At 37.8% G+C, this 26,364-nt stretch overlaps 3 protein-coding genes across 3 annotated transcripts in view; 2 read left to right on the forward strand and 1 right to left on the reverse strand.

Moving 5' to 3' along the window:
• The first annotated feature begins 86 nt into the window (after positions 1–86).
• LOC113235897 (26S proteasome non-ATPase regulatory subunit 2) lies at positions 87–22,332 on the forward strand. Its single transcript, XM_026471821.1, has 18 exons — positions 87–176; positions 257–313; positions 391–609; positions 766–851; positions 1,881–2,087; positions 2,418–2,576; positions 12,279–12,408; positions 12,493–12,718; positions 13,091–13,324; positions 13,705–13,853; positions 15,056–15,158; positions 16,516–16,682; positions 16,798–16,906; positions 18,637–18,794; positions 19,600–19,784; positions 20,142–20,347; positions 21,313–21,431; positions 21,743–22,332. Exons 1-18 carry the CDS (start codon positions 102–104, stop codon positions 21,935–21,937), a joined length of 2,784 nt encoding a protein of 927 aa, XP_026327606.1. The 5' UTR covers positions 87–101; the 3' UTR covers positions 21,938–22,332.
• LOC113235899 lies at positions 9,115–12,270 on the forward strand. Its single transcript, XM_026471823.1, has 2 exons — positions 9,115–10,379; positions 10,455–12,270. The coding sequence occupies exons 1-2, from the start codon at positions 10,305–10,307 to the stop codon at positions 11,796–11,798; spliced, it is 1,419 nt and encodes a 472-aa protein (XP_026327608.1). The 5' UTR covers positions 9,115–10,304; the 3' UTR covers positions 11,799–12,270.
• Positions 22,333–23,708: 1,376 nt separating the features above from the next.
• The window catches only part of LOC113235783 (PRKR-interacting protein 1 homolog), a 9,333-nt gene continuing 6,677 nt past the window's right edge, over positions 23,709–26,364 (reverse strand). Inside the window, exon 4 of the mRNA XM_026471683.1 lies at positions 23,709–25,401. Within this exon, the coding sequence (XP_026327468.1) occupies positions 25,174–25,401 (228 nt within the window). The 3' untranslated portion in view covers positions 23,709–25,173. The remainder of the gene's footprint in view (positions 25,402–26,364) is intronic.

A 26,364-nucleotide genomic window follows, 5' to 3' on the forward strand; every position in this document is an offset into this window, starting at 1 on the left:
TTTAAATTATACCTCGATACCCTGACGCCGTGACTTGTCAAATTTTGCGATACTCATCCACATCTTAAAATTTTATTCTAGGAAATTGATATTGTGCAAAAATGACGTTAAAAAATAAACCAGAAGAACCGAAGAAGGAAAAAGCGGAGCCTGCCCCAGCACCCAACGATGATCTAGTAAGATTTAGTTACATTTTTCTTCAGTTTTCATATGTAAGATTGTACGTTATTTTTTCTAATTATGCTCCAAATTTCAGTCGGAGGAAGACAAAAAACTTCAAGAAGAGCTCAACATGCTTGTTGAGAAGCTTGTGGTGAGTATTTTTGTGAATTATCTTTGTAATATTTGGTAATTATTGCCATAACCTTACTCTTTGTTTCTGTGATTCAGGGAAATGAAGTCGATCTATATTTTCCGGCACTGCAAATGTTGAGCAACCTTATTAGGACATCTACAACATCAATGACATCAGTCCCTAAACCTTTGAAGTTTCTCAGAGAGCACTACCCTGCATTGAAGCAAGTGTATGAGAAGATCAAAGATCCTAAAACAAAGAAGTTCTGTGCCGATGTAGTTTCAGTACTTGCTATGGGTGTCAGTGGCTCTGCAGTAAGTAAACATACTTTTTTGACCTGCTTCTATAAAAATAATAGCATTTTATATTAATATATTTTGCTTATGTACCTACCGAAAATATATTGTGACAAGTATTATTATGTATTTTGTTTGATTGTTTAATTTATAATAGCCAACTTCCATTTCTAGGATGCTGCAGAAAAGAGGGAATGTTTGAAATACTGTCTTCTTGGAACCATGTCAAATGTAGGAGATTGGGGTCATGAATATGTCAGGTAATGTGTCTTGTTGTAATCTTGTAATATTGACAATACATTTAATATTAAGGATGGTTTCCATCCCATCAACATTATTTATAACACTTGACTTTCATAACACATGTTTGATTTTTGTGTCCAATTACAACAGTGTACTTGCTTTATAAAATCTTATGTGAATTATTGATACAAAAATTAAACAAACACAAAAAAAAATCCTTTGGAGAACCAGCCACTTTTTCGGCCACGCTGGGACTATTGCTCTCTATAGGGTAGTAAAAACATTATGATATTCAATAAAATAAGTATCTTATGTATGTATATTTAGTTGTAACATATATTACATAGCTTGAATATGGTGACGTTTGATATAAGTTTCTTGAGATGTAGTGATGTAAAATTGAATGGAAAATATCAAATTATATATCGTATTGAGATATTTTATAATGAAGAGAGAATTAATTTAGAGACTATACTTTAAGAATGAATAATAAACAAAATAAATAGGATTCTGTTAAGTTTTATGTTATTAAATTACTAAAAAGCTACACAACAATTTAAAAAATCAACAACATCCAATCAGAAAGTTAAAAAAAAGGCATAAATCTACACTAACAAAATGAAATTTGTACAATTACTCCAAAACATCATGCAAAGCTCAAAAGAAAAGAAAACTACCAGGCATACAAGATGTATGCTTACCTGCTGATACGAGATACACAATAGCCAATTTGATTTATTGACTCTATGGTATAAATCTCTATGGATAAATATTCCAGTTTACGCATCAAGTAGTTCGGGTAATTTATTTTAGTCTTTATCACTTTAGTTTCTGTCTACTTTATATACTGTCATTTTTACTTATTATTGTGATTAAAACAAGTATTGTTTGTTTTTGGTCTATTGTAACAAATATACTATTTCTTTTTTTAATCTGATTGTGAGAGTAATTGAAATAGTATGCATGTAAACTAAAAATTTGAAATGTCACTGTACCCATCCTATGTGAAATGGACTATTATAACAAAATAAACTCTTGTCAACCAGGCAATTAGAAGGTGAAATAGCAGAAGACTGGAATGTAGACAACATGGAGACACTGCTCCCATTAGTGAAAGATGTGGTATCGTTTGACATGAAACACTCAGCTGAGATCCAGGCATGTGATTTATTGATGGAGATTGATCGCCTTGATTTGCTTACACAACACATGGATCAAAGCAACTATCCTAGAGTCTGTCTGTATTTGATTGGGTAAGAAATAATGCTTTTTTTATTTAAAGTAAATAATAATAATGAGTCAGACAAACACTCCCCTTACTTGGTCTCAAACTATAAAATTTCTATTCTATAAGTATCAGAGCAACAGAAATCACTCCGGGACATTACACGGAACACCCAGCCTAGAATTAATTTAGGAAAGTACTTTAAATTCATCGATGACAAGATATTGCAAATTTGTTTTTCCCTAAATTTAACCTAGACAGCTGTGAATAAATTAAAACATAAAGGCTTATTTAGATGCAGAGTTCTTTTGTTTATACTTTTCCGTACATATCTGAATACTTCATCTTTGCATTGTAGTTGTGCCAGCTACGTGGTTGAGCCTGAGTCAACTCAAATTCTGCAAGGTGTGCTGGACACATACCGGCGTTTTGGAGAGTACCCTCGCGCTCTATTAGTAGCCATGCAGTTGCACGACAAAGCTAAGTGTGAAGAGGTCTTCAATACTTGTAATGATCCGTGAGTAAACAAACATGTTTATTAAGAGAATGTATAACTCTTTGAGTTCTAGAATTTATGGAGTAAATAAATTAGGAAGCGTCACAAATCATATATAGTTATTAAAACTATATATTGTGGCAAAATCGAATATCCGATATCATGTATCCTAGAAACTATATATCGATATTGCTCCGCATCGCGTATTTTATAGCGATGCCGAATCAAGCCGAGCGATGGATACCAACACGAAATTATATATTTTCCATATAATTTCGTGTATATACCGATATTGCTTCGCATCAGATATTCACTGAGTGGAAATCAACACGAAACCATCTTTTGTGCGTCTTCGAAACTGTATACTAACATTGGCCCGCATTGCTCTTGTAAAACTATATCCAATAATAACGTGTGTGTGGATTGAGTGAGCACCCTCTGTAAAACGTTTAGAATGTGTTAGTCATTTAGTAAAAGTTCTAAAACAATTGTAGAAACCAATCTTTCTATTTGTAAAAAGATGAAATAAGAGAAAAATAACTTAATGTAATGTAGTTAGAACTTTACCGGTTCTTAAGAAATCGTTCCTTTTAAAAACGTGCGGATTGAGTGAGCATAAGAAAGTATTTGTAAAAAATTGAAAAAGGCACTAATCGATCTGTAATTGAAAACGATAGTTTAACTAAACTTTTACTAAAAACTAGTACAATAATATTATATGTAAACTTAATACTTTTATACACATTAAGTTATTTTTCTCTTGTTTTAATCTTTTTACAAATAGAAAGATTGGTTTCTACAATTGTTTTAGAACTTTTACTAATTGACATGTGATGTGTTAACATTTTAAACATTTTACAGAGGGTGCTCACTCAATCCAACACACACGTCCAATAATATATAGTTTCGAAATCTGATTCCGAATATCAGTAACGGCAATGTATCAATGCAGCGCGCACGCGGGCTGTATCCATGAATATAATAGTGTCAGAAAATATATGTATAGTTTCGAAATGCGATTTCGAATATTGATATACAGGGTGTCCCAAAAATAACACGCCAGAGCGACACTGTGGGTAGGTGAGCTATATACCTACCAGAAAAAAATAATTTGACCTTAGTAAAAGTCTTTTAGTTTTCGAGATATTTGCACTTTTTTATTTTTTTGGATTAACTCTACTTTTTGTTGAGTTTTTTGCTACTATTGCCAGGGTTAGCTCCAGATGGTAGTTGTTTTTATTTTTCAAGTAACCTGAATCGTTTTTCCAGGTACTGCAACTAATATTTTATCTGATAAATGTCATAAAATGTGAAAAAAGTTATTAATTTGGTATACCTCGTACCCTTGTAAAAAGTTAAACGTTAACTTTGAATAGCTAGTGTGAAAAAAATGTATGAAACTGAATTTGCAAATGATCTTAAAAATTGCTCCACTTAATGCAGAATCAGGAATGGTACAATATTATTGAGATTTTTCACAAGAACATAGCCATTTAATTTATTTTTCGTCATAACACCCTACCAGCCTAATCAGTTTCTAAACTAAATTAAATTTAAACTTTTAAATGAATTAATTGCTAAGCGCTAGGTAACGGCGCATCAATCTTTTTCCCACGTTGTATTCGTAATAAAGGAGTGAGATAGTTACTAGGCTTTTCTTTCTCTCTCTGAACTGGTACAAACAAACTGTGACAAATCAAACTTCCCAAAAGCATGCGGATTTAGCTACTAATATCGTGGTAGAGTGCCTTTGTGTGTCGCTTGATTTGTCGCCGTTTTTACTTAATGGAAAATAAAACAATAAAATTTAAATAATTTAATTTTTATTAGATATTATAAGCAAGTGTTCAAACTGCCTCCCTCTGACTCTAATGCACATGCGACATCTTTTGACGAATGAGCTTCTCAGACGCCTCAAACTCATTTGAAAAATTTCTCGAGCTGCTTCATAGACTCGTCGTCGTAGTTCGGTTTCTGTAGTGATAGCTTTGGAGTAAACTTTATCTTTTAAGCACCCCCAATAGAAGAAGTCGAGGGGGTTCAGATCAGGTGATCTCGGTGGCCACAAAATTGGTTCCAATCGGCCAATCCATCTTCGTGGGAACGTCTGGTCGAGGTGCGTTCGGACGTCGCGAGCGTAGTGGGCTGGACACCCATCATTTTGAAACCACATTCTTCTTAGTAATGCTATTGGCACATCTTCGAGAAGGTTTGGCAAATGGTTTTGTAAAAACTCTAAATAATTTTCGCCATTTAGAGTCGGAGGCAGTTCAACTGGACCAAATATTTCCCCATTGAAAATTCCGGTCCATAAATTAATTTTAAACTGGTGTTGGGACCGATCTTCTCTTCTCTCGTGCGGGTTCTCTAACTGCCAGCTATGGATATTGTGGAGATTTACATAGCCATCTCTGCGACATGCTGATTCATCACTCCACAAAATCGTATTAAAAAAGTTGAGGTCTTCACTGTGCTTTTGAAGCATTTGTTGACAAAACTGTACGCGTTTAGCGTAATCGCTCGGCAGTAAAGTTTGAACTCTCTGAATATGACATAGGTGGTATCGGTGCCTTTTTAAAATTCGCTGTGCCGTAGACTTTGAAATGCCAGTCCGTCTTTCTATCAGGCGAACTGAAGTGGACGGATCTCTTGACACTTCCTGCAAAACTATTTCGTCTGCGACGGTACGAGGTCTGCCTCCACCACGATGGCCAGGGTTCCTACCTTCTCTGTATGCAGCATCATCTCTTATTATGGTCTCATGGGTCGGTGGCTTACGGTTAGGAAATCTTACCGCATACAATCTTGCTGCTAATCTTGCATTTAACGATACCATGCCGCAAGCAGAAACACGTCTAGTTTCGCCGAAAATTAGGTACATATCAGCGTAATCACTATGAGTGAATTCGGGGTTTGCTCCAACGATATTCTGTTGATCTGCCATTTTAACTGTATAAAGGCAGTATCCGGGGGCGCAGCCGTCGATCACACACAAACAACATGGTCCAAATAGTACGCAAATCAGGGTCCAAAGTAATGCCAAGTTGTTGATATGATTACTAAAAAAACTTTTCCGATCGTTATCAAATCAAAGTCCAAAGTGATGCCAAGTCGTCAAAAGTGTAGAAACGGAAGCAGCGATAAAACGAAAAACGCGTACGTAGCACAAAACACAAAGGTATAACGGGTAATACAGGCCCAACCCGACCCGATCCCACCTGGCGACCGATACCGACGTAAGAGAGAGATAACAAATAAGGGTCATACCTCTCGCTCATTTTTTACTACCTGGGGCCTAGCGACAGAGTAGTTAGTCATAAAGCTCAATAATTTAACACAATTTTTGTTTAGAAAGCAATTCGGCTAGTAGGGTGTTGATGTCGAAAAAAAATTAAATGACTAAGTTCTTATCAAAAATTTCAATAGTATTGTACAATTCCTGATTCTGCATTAAGTGGAGTAGTTTTTAAGATCGTTTATAAATTCAGATTCATACAATTTTTTTTCACACTAGCTATTCAAAGTTAATATTTAACTTTTTACAAGGGTACGAGAGGTATACCAAATTAATCACTTTTTTCATAGTTTATGATATTTCTCAGTAAAATATTAGTTGCTGTACCTGGAAAAACTATTCAGAATACTCGAAAAATAAAAATAACAATCATCGGGAGCTAACCATGGCAATAATAGCATAAAACCCAACAAAGAGTAGAGTTGTTGCAAAAAAATAAAAAAGACTTTTACTAGGGTCAAAATATTTTTTTGCTGGTAGGTACATAGCTCACCTACCCACAGTGTCGCTCTGGCGTGTTATTTGTGGGACACCCTGTATAGTTTCGATACGATATTCAGAAAAAGCTATATTGAATGGTGGATAGGAATGGGTATTCCTAAAAAAATTACACAACATGATTAACGATATTTTTTGGGGATTCGCGTTGGGAACTGCAAGAGGCTGTTTGTGTTTTGGCGAATTTCCATTTTTATATCCCCTGTTGACCTATGTTATGTGTTTAGTTAACTGGTTTGTGGTTATTATACATTATATTGGTGAGTAGATAGATAAATAGTTGCTTTATATTTGTGTTTGTCTTGTAAATGTTCGAGCCCCCCGATCCTGGTGGAGGCGATGCCGAGCCACGTGCTCGGTCATCTCCGCCATTGTTTACACAATCCCAAGTGGACATAATGGAGTTAGACAATCCGGTCCGAAATAGAAAACGAGCCCCCGCAGCCGAAGAAACATCCCTGCCCTCCAAAAAAACTAATACCGGGCAATCATCCCCTTCTATTCAATCTACATACAACAACCCAAAATTCTTGGACACGAAAATTAAGTACACGGACGAGGATTCGGCCCCATTTATTGTTCACGTTAATAAAATTGTGTCGGATCAAGCGTCTGGAACGGCATTGCGCCCCATTAAATTTGGACATTTTTTGTATAAAATTAATGTTAAAAATATTATTAAAGATGGTGTGAATCGTGTTGGTAGAAATAGAATTTCCATTGAATTTAAATCTTCTAACGATGCTAATGCTTTCCTTGAACACCCTGCTCTTTCCCCAGCTAAATATGAGGCAATTATTCCCACCTACAGTGTAACCAGAATGGGTATTGTCCGGCAAGTTCCTGTAGAATGGACTCTGGAAGAATTAGTAGAAGCACTGGAGATACCAACAGGTTATGGCTCTATTGTTAGGGCTCGCAGGCTAAACAGGAAAACTTACAACAGTAATGGCTCGCCTACATGGATCCCCATCCAGACAGTGGTACTAACCTTCTCTGGACAAAGACTGCCCTCCCATGTTTATTGTTTCTTTACCTCACTCCCAGTAGAAACATATGTCCTTCCAACGATCCAATGCAACAAGTGCTGCAGGTTTGGACACATCCAGACTCAATGCAGATCAGAAGGTCGTTGTTTTATTTGCGCACAAGCCCATGAGGGCATATCTTGCACCAAGGAAATTCCAACTTGTCTGTACTGCTCTGGTTGCCATAAAGCAACAGATCCCTTATGCCCTGAACAAATAAGACAGAAACATATTAAGCTAGCTATGTCCCAGGATAATGTTTCATACTCTGAAGCATCTGCCTGATTTGCCCAAGTCCGAAGATCTTTTGCTGATACAGCATGGGCGGACATTCGTGGTTTCCAACCCTCTCCAACCCCTCACTATGCTTCCCCCTACCATCTTTCCCCGCAACTCAGTCCTCCGCAATCCATTCCCTACCGCAAAACAGTATATACTCCTAGACATCAACCCCTCCCTGGCTCTAGTCCAAGATTTAATCAGCAAGCTCATAGGGACATAGTTAAGCCCCCTAGGTCTCAACTCTCAAATGGTTGCGCATTGCCAAATACCCCCTCATTGCCGAATGATAATCTAATATCTTCTATCAACCATCATCAATCTTTTGGGTCGTTTTAGTGACGTCCCCCTACCGAACAATGCCAAAGACCAACTGTCTCAGCTCCTTAATCTTACCTTTTCCAATGGCTCCCATACTCCAATGGAACTGCCGGAGCAGCAAGAATAAAGAAAATGAAATATTATTTCTAAATAATAAATACTCTCCTGACGTTTTTGCCATCCAGGAGATGCGGCGTAGGCCTGGCGACCGAGTTCGGTTTCCGGGTTACTCGTGTCTCCGGGACGACAGAACAGATGGACAAGGAGGTTCGCCCTCCTTGTGTCGCGATCTATTCCTTTCTCCCAGATCCCCCTCCCGCCCCATAGTGAACATATCAATGCAGTATCTGTCAAATCCCTCGAAGTAACTTACCTCTCAGTTTACATACCCCACCCCAACCATGCATGCCTTGCTGAGTTTTCTGATATTCTCTCCCATCTGAGCCCTCCGCTTATAATTTTGGGTGATTTTAATATCCACCACACTTCCTGGGGCTCATATTTTAATGACCATTTATCTTCCTCTTTTTTGGACATCATTGACAGATATGATCTCTGCATCCTTAACGATGACTCCCCGACGCGTAGAGTTTATCCATCTCAAAATATTAGAAGCGCTGTCGATCTGTCCCTATGCACCCCATCCATATCCTCCCGACTTATCTGGACAATCTTGCCAGTAACACATGGCAGTGACCATTTCCCCATCATCATAGAGTCAACACAGCACCGTGTTGACCGTACTAATGTGCAGGGTATTCCACGCCCTCATTTAAAATTCAATTTGGCAAGGGCTGACTGGTCAAAATTTAGTAGTATTTTAGAACAAGAAACCCAACATCTTCCTGTAGTCAATCCTGACAATGTCCTCTCAGTTTATATTGATTTTAGAAACTGCCTGCTCACATCAACAGAAAAATCCTTCCCTATCAAAAATATATATAAGGGGTACCCTCCATCTCCACCTTGGTCGGATTCCGAATGCACCGTAGTCTGCAAAGAAAGAAAAACAGCAGAACTTATATATGCCCAGACAATGTCAGAATCCAATTTTATAATTTACCGTGCAGCTGCAGCAAAAGCTACAAGAATACTAAGTTCTAAAAAAAAATTTGGCTGGCATAGATTTTGTGCAACTCTCTCACCAAGGTCCCCCCCTTCATTAGTTTGGAGGAATATCAAAAGATTTAGGGGTGCTATGTCTTGCAACAGCAACATTAGTTCCAATGACACCGCAGAGTGGCTTGATCAATTTCAAAATAAACTGGCTCCTCCTTCAGTTCCTACAGACATTGCAATCCGTTCGGGTGTACCCCCATCATTTTCCCCACACACAGTTTTTAATGATCCATTCTCTCGAGAGGAACTCGAAGCAGCTCTGGGAGGCCTCATTGATTCTGCCCCTGGGGTGGATGGGATTCCATACTCTTTTATTGTTAACAGCGGTAATGCAAATAAAGAGTTGTTCCTTAGTATCCTCAATTGCATATTTGTAACAGGGCTCCCTCCAGAAGAATGGAAAACACAAATTGTTATACCCATATTAAAACCTGGTAAACAAAGTAATGACCCTAATGGATATAGACCCATAGCCCTTTCCTGCACAATGTCCAAAGTCCTAGTATCATCATAGTAGCATCATAGTAGTATCTTATCAAAAATCGCCTTGAGTGGATTGTGGAGAGCAAGGGTATACTGGCCAAAAGCCAATTCGGTTTCCGGAAAGGCGTTAGTACAATGGACAGTCTAAGCATTTTCCTGACTGACATCTGGATTGGTTTATCTAAGCGGGAGCATATAATTGGAGTATTTTTAGATATATCATCAGCGTATGATAATGTTTTGCTTCCGTTACTCAGGCAGAAACTGCTCAATCTGAGTATTCCCGTGAGGCTTGTTAATATAATTTTTAATCTCCTCTTTGCCCGTTCAATTCAAGTGAGTGTTAACAACTTACTTTTACCACAAAGGACCGTTTGGAGAGGCCTCCCACAGGTGTCAGTTTTAAGCCCATTACTTTACAGCCTCTACACATATGACCTTGAGCTGTCTCTCAATCCATTTTGCAACGTTCTCCAGTATGCCGATGATTTGGCCTTATACATTTCAGATAGCAATACCGAAACTGCCTCTGCCCGCCTTAATTCTGCTCTGGACTACCTCTGTGGTTGGCTATCCGACCACGGCCTTTCGTTGTCGGTCGAGAAAAGTAACATGGTCATCTTTTCCCGTGCGAGAAATACTCCTAATACTATTATTAAATATGATAATCAGCCCATTCCTTTGAAAACTCAAGCCAAATTCCTTGGAGTTGTAGTTGATTAAAAAATGACAGGTGTTCAACACATTACACATATTCTTAAAAAATGCGAGAAAAGTATTAATATTCTTCGTTCACTGTCTGGAGCATGGTGGGGAGCACACCCACAGTGCCAGAAACTACTGTACAATGCTTTAATTCGATCTCACCTAGACTACGGAGCTTTTCTACTGGAACCATGTAACAAATCCTCTTTAAGTGCCCTAGACAAAATACAATATAAGTCTCTCCGAATTATAGTAGGAGCTATGAAATCTTCTCCCACTAACGCCCTGCAGGTGGAATGCTCGGACCATTTATCCATTAGAAGGCAATATTTGGCAGACAGATTCCTTTTCAAAGTTATCCAAAATTCATCCCACCCGCTTATCGATAAACTTCATCAATTATCAGAATTTATATCATACGATAAATCCTGGACATATAAAACGACTCCATCCTTGTTCCGAAGCTTCCTTAAATTTCTGCGACTTCCTTCTCCAGTGCACCAATGTGTCCTAAACCCTCTATTTGACAATCCTTATCACTCACTAGTATATCAACCTGACATCTCTCTTGACTTAGGCATCAGTAAAAAATCCACTGATGCTGAGGTTCGGTTACAGGACTACATCAGTAAAAAATGGAACAACTGGCTTGTTATGTACACAGATGCCTCAAAGCTATCTGATCAAGAGTGTGTTGGTGCTGCTGTTTGGATTCCCAAATATAAAATAATTCTAAATTTTAAATGCCCACCGGTCTCTTCAGTCTTTTCGGGTGAAGCCATTGCTATCCTTGAGGCTCTCCTATATACAGAGTCGCATAATGTTGATAAAACTGTCATTTTATCAGATTCTAAAAGTTGTCTCCAGGCTATTTTGTCCAACCCCTTCCGTAATAAATCCAACTTCCCTTGTATCCTGATAATTAGAGACGTGTTATACAGGTGCCACCTTCAAGGAATTAGAGTTTCCTTGGCCTGGATCCCAGGCCATTCAGGAATAGTAGGTAACGAAGCCGTTGACCTGATGGCCAAAGATGCCACTAATAATAGTTGCCTCACTCACCCTCAAGTATTTTGTCATGACTTATTCTCATTAGCAACCCAAAAGATGATGTCATCATGGCTCGCCGAATGGAAAGAGTCTAGTAAGGTGAAAGGAAAATATTACGCCGACATTCAAAATTTTATTCCTAAGAAGCCTTGGTTCTTTGAATACAATGAAGCATCTAAATTTTGCACCTCCACTTTATGTCGACTAAGGCTGGGCCACTCAAGTACTCCTGTACATTTAGCCAAAATTAGGATTAGGGACAACTCACTTTGTGAATGCGGGCTTGATGATGGTTCTCCAGACCACATCTTTTTCAATTGTCCCAAATATTCTGTTTCACTGTACGATATCCTTCCCCCATACATTCCCAAACCCACAAATTTTAAAACACTCCTTAATTATGTTAACTCCCCTTTTATTGTTATCCTATGTAATTATATAACTAGCAATAACATAAAATTGTAATGTGTTTGTTCTATCTAATATACTAACACTTGTGTTTATATATTGTGTCCGTCCTTTCAGGTAAATCAACAGCTCCGCAGCATCAAAATTTAAATTCTATGTATTAAAACTTGCATTTCTCACATTGTCCTCCCACAATACTCGTTGTACCGTAGTAACACAGCTGCAGTAGCCCTTACATTCTGCTAAGCGGAAAACTCGACACTGGCGAAATCTTAAAAAGAAGGAACCGCCATTGAGCAAAACGAAGAAGAAGAAGAAGATATTTTTTGGAGATGAACTCATTCTCAAGTGTCAATTTTTATACAATTAGCCTGATGTATCCCAGTGCTGGGCAAAGGCCTCCAATTTTAGTCATCTTATTGTAATGTGCTTGCCAATCTTTGTAACTCTGTGTGATCTCTTTCAGAATTTTGTCAACTTCACTATAATAATTCTCTTACGAATACAAACTTGTTATATCCAAGCACTGATTCACAGATTGATCAAGAAACAGCTCTGCTATATGTTAGCGCGGCAGTACATACCTCTGGAGCTGGATGACGAAGATCTTCGCTCCATTCTTCTCAATGCACACATTAATGACCACTTCCTCAGCCTAGCTAGAGAGGTTCGAATTAAAAAGCTTTTGAGAATTGTGTTATTAAATTATTTTGATGATTCAACTTATAAAATATGAACTATTATATTATAGCTTGATATCATGGAACCTAAAACTCCAGAAGAAGTGTACAAGACGTGGCTTGAGTCCGCTGGGTCGGCTCTTCGTCCTTCTCTCCTTGCGGAACACCCAGTTGATTCAGCCAGACAGAATCTATCCGCGACGTTTGTCAATGCGTTCGTCAATGCCGGCTTCGGCCGCGACAAGTTGGTCACCACTGAGGATGGCAATAAATGGATGTATAAAAACAAGGACCATGGTAATTAGTGTTTTCGTTATGACTTCCAGAGCATTGATTAATTTTTTGCACACAAAGCCGTTTGCTACGAAGTAGAATTCCCTGCCTGCAGATTTGTTCGTTGAATGGTATAACTTGAGTCGTTTGAAGGCGTGAGTGAATAGGCATTATTCTCATCGCCACTTCCCATCAGCTGAGATGGAGGTCAAATGCGCACTTATATAAAAAATTAATAAAATTGATCTTTATTTCTTTTCTGATTTAGTTTTCTTCTGTTATTTATTATAACATTGTAAACAGTGAAGTTATGATAATTAAAGCTTAGATTTAATAAAATAAAGCAAAATATAAAAATCCAAGCAATGCTACAAATAATATGGCTTGTTTCTCTAGGCATGTTATCAGCAGCGGCATCTCTTGGTATGATCCATCTGTGGGATGTGGACGGCGGTCTAACCCCCATCGACAAGTACCTGTACACTGCCGACGAGCACATCAAGGCAGGCGCGTTACTCGCCCTTGGGTTGGTCAACTGCGGAGTTCGCAACGAATGCGACCCCGCGCTGGCTCTGTTATCTGACTACGTACTGCATTCCAGCTCCAACCTTAGGATTGGCAGTGTTTTGGGTAAGTTATTTGTAAATAATTTGTTGGTTATTTTGAAATCTGATTGATATTTTAAATACAAATGTGGAAGACGGTTGGTCAACATTTTTGTTACGTTTGCAATGAAATTCCATTATACCATCCATGATCACGTTTATTAACGCGAATTTACTACTTATAAGTACTGAAAGGAGTGTAAAAATTTATCTGCAATGAGCAACCCCTAGAGTCTCTTACTCACTCTTCTCAGGGGAATCTGCCTAAAGAATGCATAGTGGAGTTTAATCATTGTGATGCTTTCATGTGTAATTCACTTACCTAAGAAATGAAGATTATTTGAGTTTGAGTATAAGAGATCCTTAAATAAATAGGTAAACAATTAATAATCTATTATTTTGCAGGTCTGGGCATAGCGTATGCGGGCACGCAGCGCGCGGATGTACTGTCGCACCTGCTGCCGGTGTTGTATGACACGGCGGCGCCACCCGAGATCTGCGCCCTGGCCGCCATCTCCTGCGGACTTATCGCCGTCGGATCCTGCAACGGGGACGTTAGTTGCACATTAGTTTCTCGCTGACACTCAAATACTGAACTTTAGTAAAACTTTAAAAGGTGATTTTGCTTTGTAACCCCGTGACATTGAACATGCACATGTCCCTGCCCCTTGATGGGTGTACGAAGGTCCATACTGGAAATAGAGATGTCACACATGTTTGCACCTGCATCCGCAACCGGGGATCATCCGCATAATAATAATAATTATATGTGCTTCCGCATCCGAATCAATCGATGCAGAGTTATTGCGGATACGGATGTTTTGCAGGTCACGACAAGATCGTTGGGTAAAAGTGCATGCCGAGTACTAGTGCTAATTAGCCAATTAGAGGTCGAGAATTCGGCAGCGTTTAGTGCAGTCAACGACTTGTTTGTTTTCTAAACAAAAAATATTGAGTTTACATTGACTAACGAAATTTTTCATTGAAGGTAGCCCAGCTTTATTAGTTTATAGACGGCCCACGACATCTTTAAAAATTTTAAGTCTTAATAAATGTTGTAATAACTATGCCTTCTGGCTTTCATCTCTTTTGTAATCAAATTAAATTATTATCTTATACTCAAAGGCCAGTAATCACCAAAGCCAGAATGATCCAGTTTTGTTCCGAAAAAAAATTTTTTCTTTCACACATCCGCATCTGCAGATTTTAACGATGAAAAATTCACAACAGCATCTGTGTCTGCAGATGTTGTCATAACCTACATATGCAGCGTTCCTGCTGGGAAGGTACTTGTACATATCAAAGGACATCAAAACTGTCGTTGCCATGGAGAGCCTTCAATTCTTTAGCACTGTTGGCCTTAGCTCCGAGGTGTAATTAGTGGTGATCACAATAGATCAGTTAATGCAGTGATAAGGGACTGCATGTACCCTGAATGAAGCCGTCTTATAATAATAATAACCTGCTCGATATTGCACGTATTGTTCGCCGATTCTTAATCATTCTCTCTCACATTTAAAAATTCAAAATTAATCTTTTATGCCGTGGGAGAGGCGACAGTCTTAAAATAGATATGCATAGTAATAATAACCCCGCGACACATGACAGGCGGCACGACTATTCAATTAAAATACACTCACACCGATTGGTTGCGGATGAAATATAATGATAATTGTCGAATCGGCTGTGCTGAATATCTTGGCTCAAAATTATATAATAATTAAAAACTTCATACAAATAAATACTTTCGTTTCAGGTCACTTGTGCCATCATCCAGCGCTTGATTGACGACAATAAGGACCTTCACTCTTCCACTTACGCGAGATTCCTGCACTTGGGTCTTGGATTGTGTTTCTTAGGTGAGTTAATAAGTTAACAACTTCCACAACTTTTTACTTGAAAACGCGTTACTAACAAAAAAAGAAAATCGCGGAAAAGGCCAAGGAATGACAGTGACAGGGTGATAAAAAATTCATATATTTTTTTTAAGGGAGCTTCATTTAGAATAAAAAGAATACATAAATTAAACACACGCAAAATAGGCGCCTTGACGTCGAGTTGCGGACACCAGCCCGTTACACCAAGTACCAAGTACATAAATTGAAACATTTTATATATATATAATTCATCTCTTAGTCTGAGCTCTGTAAAGGCGTTCTCTTTCGGTCTATACTCGGACCATTTCGTAGTGTTCAAAATTGAAATACATTTTTACATGCGCGCATCCAATGTAAACAGGGAAAAACAAATAGGGTGTGCGGTTGCTTCTTATCTTCTTTATAATTTATTAATCGCTGACGCCAGCGGTTAAATATAAATAATATATAAATAATATATAATTTATCTTATGGTTCAGGAAAACGGCCACCACGTCTTTAGTTGTCCACAGGTGCGCAAGGCGGTTTTCAAGACATCATGCAGTAAATTATTTAGTTCGCCGCGCTTTAGCATTAGCTATCGTGTCTTGTGCCTTGGAGCCTCCGGAATTGTGCCATACAGATATCAAGAGGGGTGACGGTCTCACAATGGTTCCATGGCGCATGAGACACTACGTGTGTGTGTCAGTACGTTTGCACCGTTCCACCTGAGTCACACCACCAGATCCGTCGAATCGGCCGTGGAGTGTGCGGCAAAATTGAAACATGCCAAGTACAGTGCCTTGGAACCGGTGTACCATTTTGTGCCAATTGGAGTCGTGACTGCGGAGACTTGGGTTGCGGAGGCCAAGGAATTCATCAGGGGGTTGGGTCGTCGGCTTAGAGATAGGGGTTGTGATCCACGCTCAGGATCTCACCTGTTGTAACAAATTTTGTTAGCTATTCAGCACGGTAATTTACGATTCAGAATGGTCCTTTTTATTATCATAATTAAGTAACAATTACTAAGTATGTGGCGAATTGCATTGTTCATTTTTATGTGACGAAGCCTATTGCTGATTCTTATTTGTATCTACCCGACGAAGCCTACGTTGCGGATTGACATTTGTAATTAATTGAGTTTTTGAATTGTACTATGGAATTAGGCTATGTCACGTAAATAAGCAGGAACAAATGTTACGTCTTCCAGGCTCTAGAATAATTGGAAAAAATAAATAATAAATTAAAAGAATAGCAAAATTTTTCCTGGATGTATTCTGTTAGTAATTCTGATTCATATGAAAAAGTAGGATTTTTTTTTCATTTCTGTTCACAATTAAATTTCATTTATGTCTAACAGGCTGCAAAGAACGCACAGAGGCAACAATGGCAGCGCTAGAAGTTCTACCGGAACCGCAGCAATCGCTATGCCAGACAACGCTCTCGATGTGCGCATACGCCGGCACTGGTGACGTACTCGTCGTGCAACAGATGCTGCACATATGCTCTAAACACTACGAGACTGACGTAAATTGAATTATTTGTTTTTTATTTTCTTTACATATCGAGAGTTTTTTCCTAAGGTCTGTAGAAAGTGTCCCGATTACACTATGTACGATACAAGTACATTTTTTAATTTTAGAATGAACAATCATCAACTGAAGACACCGCATTCAAGAAGACAGACAAGAAGGATACTAAAGAAGGCACTAGCACTGCGGCGGGTACCTCGAAAGACGACAAAAATAAGAGTAAGTAATACCATTAAGATTCCCACTTAAGTTTCAAGTAAACATAGACTTACATACATGCGGACTGTAACAATTGTTCATTGTGTGAAATACCGGGTGGAGCGGAATGACCGACAAAGCCCAAATTATCACGTTAAGTACCCTTCATATATGAGCTTTATTTACTGTAAATGTAAAATCAGTGCAGTTGAAATGTTCTCATCCAGATGTTGACTTTACGCATTGCGACAGCTCTACTAATGCAGCCGAATGACGTTAGTATATTTATCGCTCCACGGCGCCGTTTATTTTTCCGGCACTCGCGGGAGAGTTACACAAAGTGAGAGAGAACAGCTTTCCTGTTACCTTGGATTTAAAGAGGACGGAATATATGGAAAATGTCCACCTCCCCTTTACTCTTGCAGACATTCCCGACACACTTACATACACGCGCAAGCATCTGGTTTTCCACATGCTGAATACAAACACTACTTGCAATCAATAGTGACGTATACGGCACTATTCCAAGAAGTAGCTGTTATCTGAAGCTGAATCGATACTCGAAAATAAGAAAACGAACTGTGGAGGTGTTTATCGGACCTCCAAGAAACGATTTATTTACATTATAATTGTTAAAATTGCAACTACTCAACTCAAGTTAACAGAAAATTTAGTAAATTTAGTTTTAAATGTTGAAGTCATTACAACAAACTCTTCGTCTTGCAGTTAGTAACTCCTTGTAGTATAAATTAAAAGTATTTTCAAATGCAATTGAAAAATAAATCAGTACAAAAAAACGATAATGCAATCAATAATCAATAAGTAACTAGTTCAACTCTAGGCGGCGCGATTTCAAAGCAGCACGGTTAATTTTTTATAGAAATGGATTAATTACTAAGCTAGGGCCGGATTAAGAGTTACGGGGACTAGTCTAGTAATTGAAGGCTGCTCTATGAGAGGTTTATTTTTTCGGTAAATATAAATATTGGGCCATCAGGACAGTAATTTTCAAGTAAGTTTTTTGTATTCAATTTTGGTAACAATTTTTATTATTTAATTACTCGAATATGTCATTGTGAAATATTAAAGAATATTTCAGGTTACCACACTGAAATATGAAATAAGATTTCATGATGATATTCTATAATGATTTACATAAAAAGAAATTGTCACCAAAATTGTGTACAAAAGACTTACCTGAAAATTACCCAGACACGGAATTTAGGGGTGTTAAAATTTTTTTGTTCAGTTTTTATTTCTTTTATTTTTTTTTAATGACTCTCAAAGTGCATCCTCCATCATCGACTTCATCATCACTTTCCAATAGGTGAGACGGAAACCAAGTGCGCACTTAATTTGTAATAAAAAAAAAATTAACAAAAAATATGCGCATATCATTCACATGATGATTGATTAAAGGAAGGGACTGATGGAGTATTATTTTGCTGATGAACGACCTATTAAAAATACAACATTTTTGCCCTGATTATTCTCCCCTGTGGTTGCGGGTATGGTTGGCCCCAAACAGCTATTGATTTTATGTTTTAGGGTTGACAACACAGACTTTACAAGCAAATCTTTGTCAAGAAATAAATTCGGAAAACAAACCACACTTACAGCAAAAAATTTTCAGTACATTTAAGTACGCATTTAAGACTTCACAGTTTTCGACTTCGTTGGTCGTTCCATTCCACCCTTTATATTAATGTTGAATTTTCAAAGATTTAACTTTTTATTTTAACTACTTCCAGGCAAGTCAAAGGATAGCAAAAGCAAGGAAAAGGACAAGGAAAAGGAAGCCAATAAAGAGCTGTCGTCGGTACAAGCCGTGGCCACTCTCGGTGTGGCCGTTATCGCTTTCGCAGAGGAGACTGGCGCCGAAATGTGCACACGTATCTTTGGACAATTGGTGAGAAATATGCTTATGAACTATTGAGATTCGTAGTTTCTTAATCGATGTTACAATGTCACAAAGTTACAATACCCACTTTAAAACATAATAGAGCTCTTTGCGAAAGAGCTCATTCAGGGAAGTACTGCAAAGGTGGCAACCTTGCCTATCTACTGATTCGAGAGATAGGGAATTCCTGGGAGATTATGGGCTTCCCGGTAAAACCAGGGTACGGCGGGCGCCGGGACCAAACCCTCCGTCAGTGATACGCCTTCACGGGCGTCTCTGATGGACCCGAACTGTATAAGGACTCACCGGGGTTTGTGGTTAACTAGCGCGCCTTAGTAGCGGTTTAGATGAGGGCTAAAGGCGAGGCACGTGGGCAGCTACCGACTCAAAGAAACTTTAAGTCGAACGCTTTGTCCGGACATTATCGCAGAACACTGCGACCGGCATCTTCGGCACTAGCCCGGAGGAAGAGTTAGACATCCTACGGTCCTTCCAGCCGCGTAGGTTTCTGGGAACTTGAGAGACACTTGGGTGTAGGGAGGTGAGCGAGCGTGCCTATAGCTCCGCCACTAAAGTGGAGATTTAGAATCAACGGCTTAGTGGTGGACACCGTTAGTTGCGCAAAATGCACAACGGGAAGTGAGCTTGCCTACAGCTCCGACTGAGAAGGTCCCTGGCATATCCTGCTCGTATACCCTAAAAGTCGGTAGGAGAGTTACTATAATCAAAATTTATGTAGAAAGTGGGAAGAAACGTGGGGTGCTACTAAAACAACTTTTTGAATGTAAAATAATACTCGATGTTAACTTGGCAGGGTCGTTACGGCGAACCGGCAGTACGCCGCGCAGTGCCATTAGCGATTGCGCTCTGCTCGATCTCCAACCCGCAACTGTCTGTCATCGACGTACTCAACAAGTACTCGCACGACTCTGATAACGATGTCGCGTATAATGCCATTTTCGCTATGGGCCTGGTCGGTGCCGGTACTAACAATGCGAGGTTTGTAATGTGATTACAATGATACATGTTTTTTAAATATCATACTATTATTTGTGTTTGCAACTATGTTCTTCAGTCAAATAAAATTTTACTTTAGATAAGTAAATATTAAGTTCACGCCAAAGGTCCAAAAAACATATAATAAAATACCAGAATACATAAAAGACTGAAAATAAAATAGAAAAATGTAAGCTTGTATGAAATGTATTCTTATTAAAACATATTTAACAATAAATAGAGGACGTCAATAATTTTCAATGAGTTTTATGTACTTTCAAACGCCTACATATTGACTGCACCACGATGGAATAATTTCCGAACCCGATGTTATTGGTGGAACAACAATTGTTTGAACAGACTGGCGACAATGCTGCGTGCGCTGGCCCTGTATCACGGGAAGTCGCCTGTGCACCTGTTCATGGTCCGGCTCGCGCAGGGCCTGTGCCATGCGGGCAAAGGCACGGTGACGCTGTGCCCCGCACACGCGGATAAGCGGCTCGTCAACCAGCCCGCGCTCGCCGGGTTGCTCGTCGTGCTCACCGCCTTCCTCGACTGCAAAAATAGTTAGTTCAAACGCCATTCCGCTTCCCGCGCGCCTACCCGCTCTTCTTGCGTCGCCCGCGTGACACAAATCTCGCAATCGGTTCCATTTTAAACTAAATAAGTTATATTTTGTTTGTTGTACATTTATCACTGTATCAAATTCATTATTTAAGTATTCTGTACATAAATAGGAGAACACCACACGCTACATTACAGAAATATTTACGTAATTTATTTAAGTTTACTCGTATATTCGCGACACACACGTCCGGTACTCACTAGGTTGTAAAGTCCACTGAAAATCAGCTTCACAGCCTTTCTCGGCGGTGACAATAGCTGAGGGGATCCTTTTACATACTCCACAACCGCAGACATGACATTAACTTTAAATGTGTTGAATATTTAATGTTTGCTTAGTTGTTGTGAATGATTTTATTTTTTTGTTATTTTATTTCAATTTTTTGTTTTAATTTAGCTTTATCTTTTCTTTAACCGACTTCAAAAAAAAGGAGGAGGTTCTCAATTCGACTGTATGCTTTTTTTTGTATGTATGTTATGCGATAACTCCATAATTTGTGAACCGATTTTGATGATTCTTTTTTTTGTTAGTTTAATGTAAACCAATTTATTGTTATTTTATGTCTAAATACATTTTACGCCACAATGATTCAGTGAATACCATGTCAATAGAACTATATGTGATTCTCATAGTGCAAAGATCTAATCATACAGTCGGACATTTCTCCGAATTTGAAATATGTCCATACAACCGGACGTTTACGCTACGCGCTTGCAATTAAAGTGTCTTCTACAAAGATTCCTTAGTAAGTTTCAGACCGGCCCTATAGTCGGGTCTCTATATTAAATAGCGTTCAACTCTTTACCCTTTACGGTCTCACGCGTACAGATGAAAATGATAACAAAAATAGCTTATTTATAGATAATCACATCACTTACTTAATTTTGACGTTATTCCATCTTCCAGTAATCCTAGGCAAATCGCACTACCTTCTATATGTGTTGGCGACGGCGATGCAGCCACGCTGGCTAGTCACCCTCGACGAGAACCTGCAGCCCCTCAATGTCAGCGTGCGAGTTGGACAGGTAACGGAACTACGTTTTTGAAATGTACTGTCGTCGTTTTGGTCTATTTTGGCGTTTAATTACTTAACAATTGAAGAAATGAGATAGTTGCAAAGTGACAAGGAATGTCACTTGTCTGTAGATCACTAACTTATTTCTAAGATTTTAAGAGGCTACTAACTGATTATACACATCAATACGATCAATAATGACTGTCGATCCCGACCGATGTAGGTAGGTAAGCAAAAGAACATTGCAATTTGAAGTTATAGGTAGGACGAACGGGAATTTGTTTAATGGAATGGCATTGTTAATAAAAATTTTCTTTGCAGGCTGTAGACGTAATCGGCAAGGCTGGTACCCCAAAAACAATCGCAGGTTCACATACGCACACGACGCCAGTACTGCTATCATTTGGTGAACGAGCAGAGCTCGCCACAGATGAATACATCCCTCTTTCACCGGTTATGGAGGGTTTTGTCATATTGAAGAAAAATGAAGACAGCGTCATGGCATCTATTCAGTAGATAACTAGCGTATTTTAGAGATAATTAACGTATTCCTACTAGTTTGCTTGTTCATTAAGCGATGATAAAAAAATGGTTGCGTTACTATTCATACTACCTACTACAGTTACACAATTTGCATTGAAAATCGTACATCCTAAAGTGCAAATATAATAGTATTTATTTAAACATACAATTATCTGGGGACTCAGGATGCTTTATACTGTTCACATTTTTGTAACATTATCGCTTATTGAACAAACAATTTATTCAAATGTCTGTATTAAATATAAAACTTTTAATAAAAATGATGTCGTAACTTACATCGCGTTTTAATGCTACTTACGCTAATAGCAATTAGCTACGTCTACATTTACACAACCGTTACTTAATGAATGTAGGGTAATGTTTACCTAGCTATCGTTTGCGGGCTTCATGAACCATAACGTGACTGAAACAAATGTCTGGTGGATGTAGGTAAAGGTATTAAGTACCTACAAAATTTAATTAACCAATTTACAGTTTTGTAGACCAAGTTATATAGATACATAATTATGTTTGAGTTGTGGCACTGTCTTTTCGTAATTCCTGTGGCAATAAGTTTTGCAGTACTAATAATTATTGGGTAAGTTTATGAGAAATTTATTCATATCTTAGAAACGTGTGCCTTATTCTAGTGTGATTTTAATCGAGTATTTGGTACATTTTATAAGCCAGGCAAATAGTATGCTCTAGGCCCACAAAAGTAAATGTGCTGAGTTCGCCACGCCGTTTCAGTTATAAACGTTTTACTGTCCACTTCGCGAAATAGTAGTTTTAATGTATGTTTTACTGTCCACATAAGAAAAACTTCCGGCAGCGCCATATGTTAATCTCGATAGAGCTTTTAAGACTTTTCTTTTGAGTGCACCCGAAAAAAAGTCGTTAATTAGTCAGTTCTAGTTACAAAATTTAATAATTAGTCACTCTTTAGTTGAAAAGATATTGAAAATGGATATAGCACGTAACTGAAATTTGTAATAAAAGTATGCGCGACAAAAAAAATAATATAATCCATAACTAGGCAAGTATAATGAATTTGCTACGCTATAAATATCGATCACGTGGAGCCCAACAGAGCATATTTTAATGTTGATGGAAACCTCAAGGCTTTGAATTGATCGATACTGTTCAGTAATTATTGAAAGCTTCTTTTAATCACTACTTTTTACTATCAAATTTGGTTTGTATGCAATAGTGAAAAACCTTTGAAGGTTTGCAGTCCACGATAGAACATCTGGTATAGCTGCTATTTTCCCTGCTATAAATAATGCTTGCATATTTTTTGCAGACGGCTTATGGTGCGATTTTGCAAGTACAAGTCTGTGGAATTTTCCAATTCGAAGCAGTGCATTGCTCTTCCCATATTACCAACAAAAAGCCTTGTGAATTCAGATATCATCACATCTTCCATGTCACATATACCATCTTCCTTCTTGAATGAAGTCGATTATAAATATATATATATTATAGTTAGTATAGTTATTTATATAAATAACTATACTAACTTTATGGTTCCTAAGATAGTTTCCTTGTATCTTCTATGGTTTCGGATGTCCCATTTTAAAAAACACTGTATTTTAATAAAATAAATTTCCGATTATATAATGTTGACCTTTTTTTGTTATATTGATCCATATAAGAAATAATTTCCTACGTGGATTTGTAATGATAATTTTTCTTATCTGAGTACAAAGATTTTTTTAAGAAATATCTCGTCTCTGTTGTCGAAGTAGCGTAGTATCTGAGTAAAATCATGTCGATGTAACATATTTTCGGAGTAGCGTAGTGTCTGAGTAATGTCGGTAGTAACATATTGTCGGTAATGTCTGAATAAAATCATATCGATGTAACATATTGTCGGAGTAGTGTGTGTCGAAGTTCAATTTTAGAGTCATAAATGCCACCCCAGTAGGTATCACGAAACTGTGAGGATGCTCGCTTGATAAAACCAAGAGTTTTATTGGATGTGGTTATGAAAGTTGAGCTTGGCTATCGCGACAAGATTATTCGTTTAAGTATTGTAATACCTATAGTTGAATACTGATCTCGTGTTTTGGGACATTATTTTGCATTTAGCGATATTAAATGTCAACCCATTGTCTTCACACCATAAGGTACCGCGTCAATATCGCACTGCAGAGCCGAAAAATCTGTGACTGAATTAGATGGAATAGTTTTAAGTTATCTGCAAACAGCAAACGTACAACTGTGTTGAGAACCTTGAGAAGATCTATCATGAGAAGAAAGCGTGTTGGTCTCAAAATGCTACCCTGACTCACACGTTGTGATATAGGATTCAGATTTATAATTTTTCAATTTAGCATATTGTTTGCGGTCGCAAGATAGGTAGTAAACAGCTTTAACAAGCCAGGTCAAGTGCAAGTCCTATCCCGGAAAGCTTCTTCAATAAAATATCATTGTCCACTAAGTCAAACGTCTCTACCTTACGTCTTTGTGAAATTGAAGTATCCATTTAAAATATGATGCCACATAGTCAGCAAAGGAAATGAGGTTTGTGGTGGTATTTGAAATCCATGCTGAGCGATTACTGACTTGCGATCTCAGCGATTACTGACTTGTAATTTTACGTGAAAGTTTTAAGATGTGCTCAAAAACTTTGTGTTGGTTTGTGATTTATTTAGAAGTGCCACTGTTCGGGACAGGTGTTACATTTGACATCTTCCACGTACTTGGGGATTGTCCTTTATGGATCGAAAGGTTACATACATGTTTGTTTAGTACCTACAGTCCATCATTAGGAATGTAAGAATACCATCGGGACCTGCAGGCGAAGTGGATTTAAAGCGAAGGATTGCACGGCGCAGATCGTCCACCGAGACATGTGTACAGTACCGGCATCACCGCAAGAGCCTCCGCCTCAGCGGGATACAAGAGTCGGGAGTCTGAATGAAGGACAGCTGAAATAACGAGCAAACACGGCAAGACCCATTACCTTCATGAAACAAATGCCATCCATATTGCAGGCTACGGCATGTTACGTAATTAAATGAATACATGCCAAATAAAACATTCATTAAGTTTGTACAATATTAAGTTTCATTATCAACACGATTAACTGTTGTCATTGTCACAGTTTTCCTTTTTTTCATTCATATTATGTTTGTTTTGGGGTTCAATTACAATATTTCGGTTATTTACAATATTTCATTATTAGCGGGACTTTCCTTTCCATTATTTGTTTTCTGTATTTTTTATTAATTCGTCACTTTGTTTACATTTTCGTCAGTTTTATTATTTTCATCTTCACTGGAGCTATCAGATAATGATGATGTCGTCTGTTGCTGACTGCTGTTTGGCTTTTTAACTTTTGCTCTGGCATTCTTTTTCTTCTTCAACCTTCTAGATCTTTTCTTGGCAGTTCGTTCTTCTGCAGCTTTTCTATTTTCTTCTATTTTCCTATGGTATTCATCATCAAGTTTTTCCTACAAAAAAACATTATGTATTTACAGAAATAGAAATATACATTGTCACCACAACATTAAAGATTTCAAATACATTTGTTGACTGTATCAAATCATGCACTCTGTATCTCTAGTTGGGTAAAAGTTTCTCTAGAGAGACAGTAACAAACTAGAGCATATTATATACAGTTATTTTCAATCTATTCTACATGAAAGGTAAAGAAACAGGTAACTGACCTGGCCATAGACAGTTTAATCAATGCTAATTGCACTGCCAATTACAAATTAATTGATTAATTTAACAACAATTTTAATATTTGCTCAATTTAATCAGTTGGAATAACAGTTATTTTTTGCTGATCACTGACAAAGCACATGTGATTAGATACTGATGGTATTTTGATACACATGATTAGACAAACACAATTGGTAGAAGGTGGGCTGCATAAAAAGAATTTCACAGATTATGAAAAGTCTATTATTGTTCAAACATAGGATCAGTTAAAGATAGTAAGTGTGTAAGTTAAAAGCAACACTTTACAACAATTTTGCTTTGTTTAAATGAAATTTTTGCTTATCTCTCATATGACTAATTCTTGACGGCCATTGTTTTCTGAATAATAATTGAATAATGAATAATGTTTTAAAGTATTGTTATAGGGTTGTGTGTTTAGCAAATAAACTATATTATTATTATTACTAAGGCAACTCTTCCTCTCAATTGGCAATTGGTAGGCAAAACAAACTGTCAGTTAAAACACATAAAAGAAACATAGCACCTGAACCATTGGCTTATGTCAATGACCTGAACGCATGAAAGAATTGGTGACGAATGGTCAATCAAGGAATAAACAAAATGGCAAACTTAAAATTGGCCGGGGTTACCAACTTTAAAATAAAACAATTATAATAGTCTAAATAGCTTTGGGTTCAAAATTTCAAAATAATAGGGGTTAAAGTATGAAATTGCCGATTTGTACTGAA

The sequence above is a fragment of the Hyposmocoma kahamanoa genome, unplaced genomic scaffold, assembly GCF_003589595.1.
Source record: "Hyposmocoma kahamanoa isolate Upper Pololo Valley unplaced genomic scaffold, ASM358959v1 88, whole genome shotgun sequence".
Lineage (NCBI taxonomy): Eukaryota > Metazoa > Arthropoda > Insecta > Lepidoptera > Cosmopterigidae > Hyposmocoma > Hyposmocoma kahamanoa.

Excerpts from the sequence above, each read along its gene's own strand:
- LOC113235899 (XM_026471823.1), top strand. The coding sequence starts at position 10,305 with ATGACAGGTGTTCAACACATTACACATATTCTTAAAAAATGCGAGAAA. Across the intron at positions 10,380-10,454 it reads ATATTCTTCGTTCACTGTCT|GGAGCTTTTCTACTGGAACC; the intron begins GGAGCATGGTGG and ends CACCTAGACTAC.
- LOC113235897 (XM_026471821.1), top strand. The coding sequence starts at position 102 with ATGACGTTAAAAAATAAACCAGAAGAACCGAAGAAGGAAAAAGCGGAG. Across the intron at positions 2,088-2,417 it reads GTCTGTCTGTATTTGATTGG|TTGTGCCAGCTACGTGGTTG; the intron begins GTAAGAAATAAT and ends TTTGCATTGTAG. Across the intron at positions 16,683-16,797 it reads CTAAACACTACGAGACTGAC|AATGAACAATCATCAACTGA; the intron begins GTAAATTGAATT and ends TTTTAATTTTAG.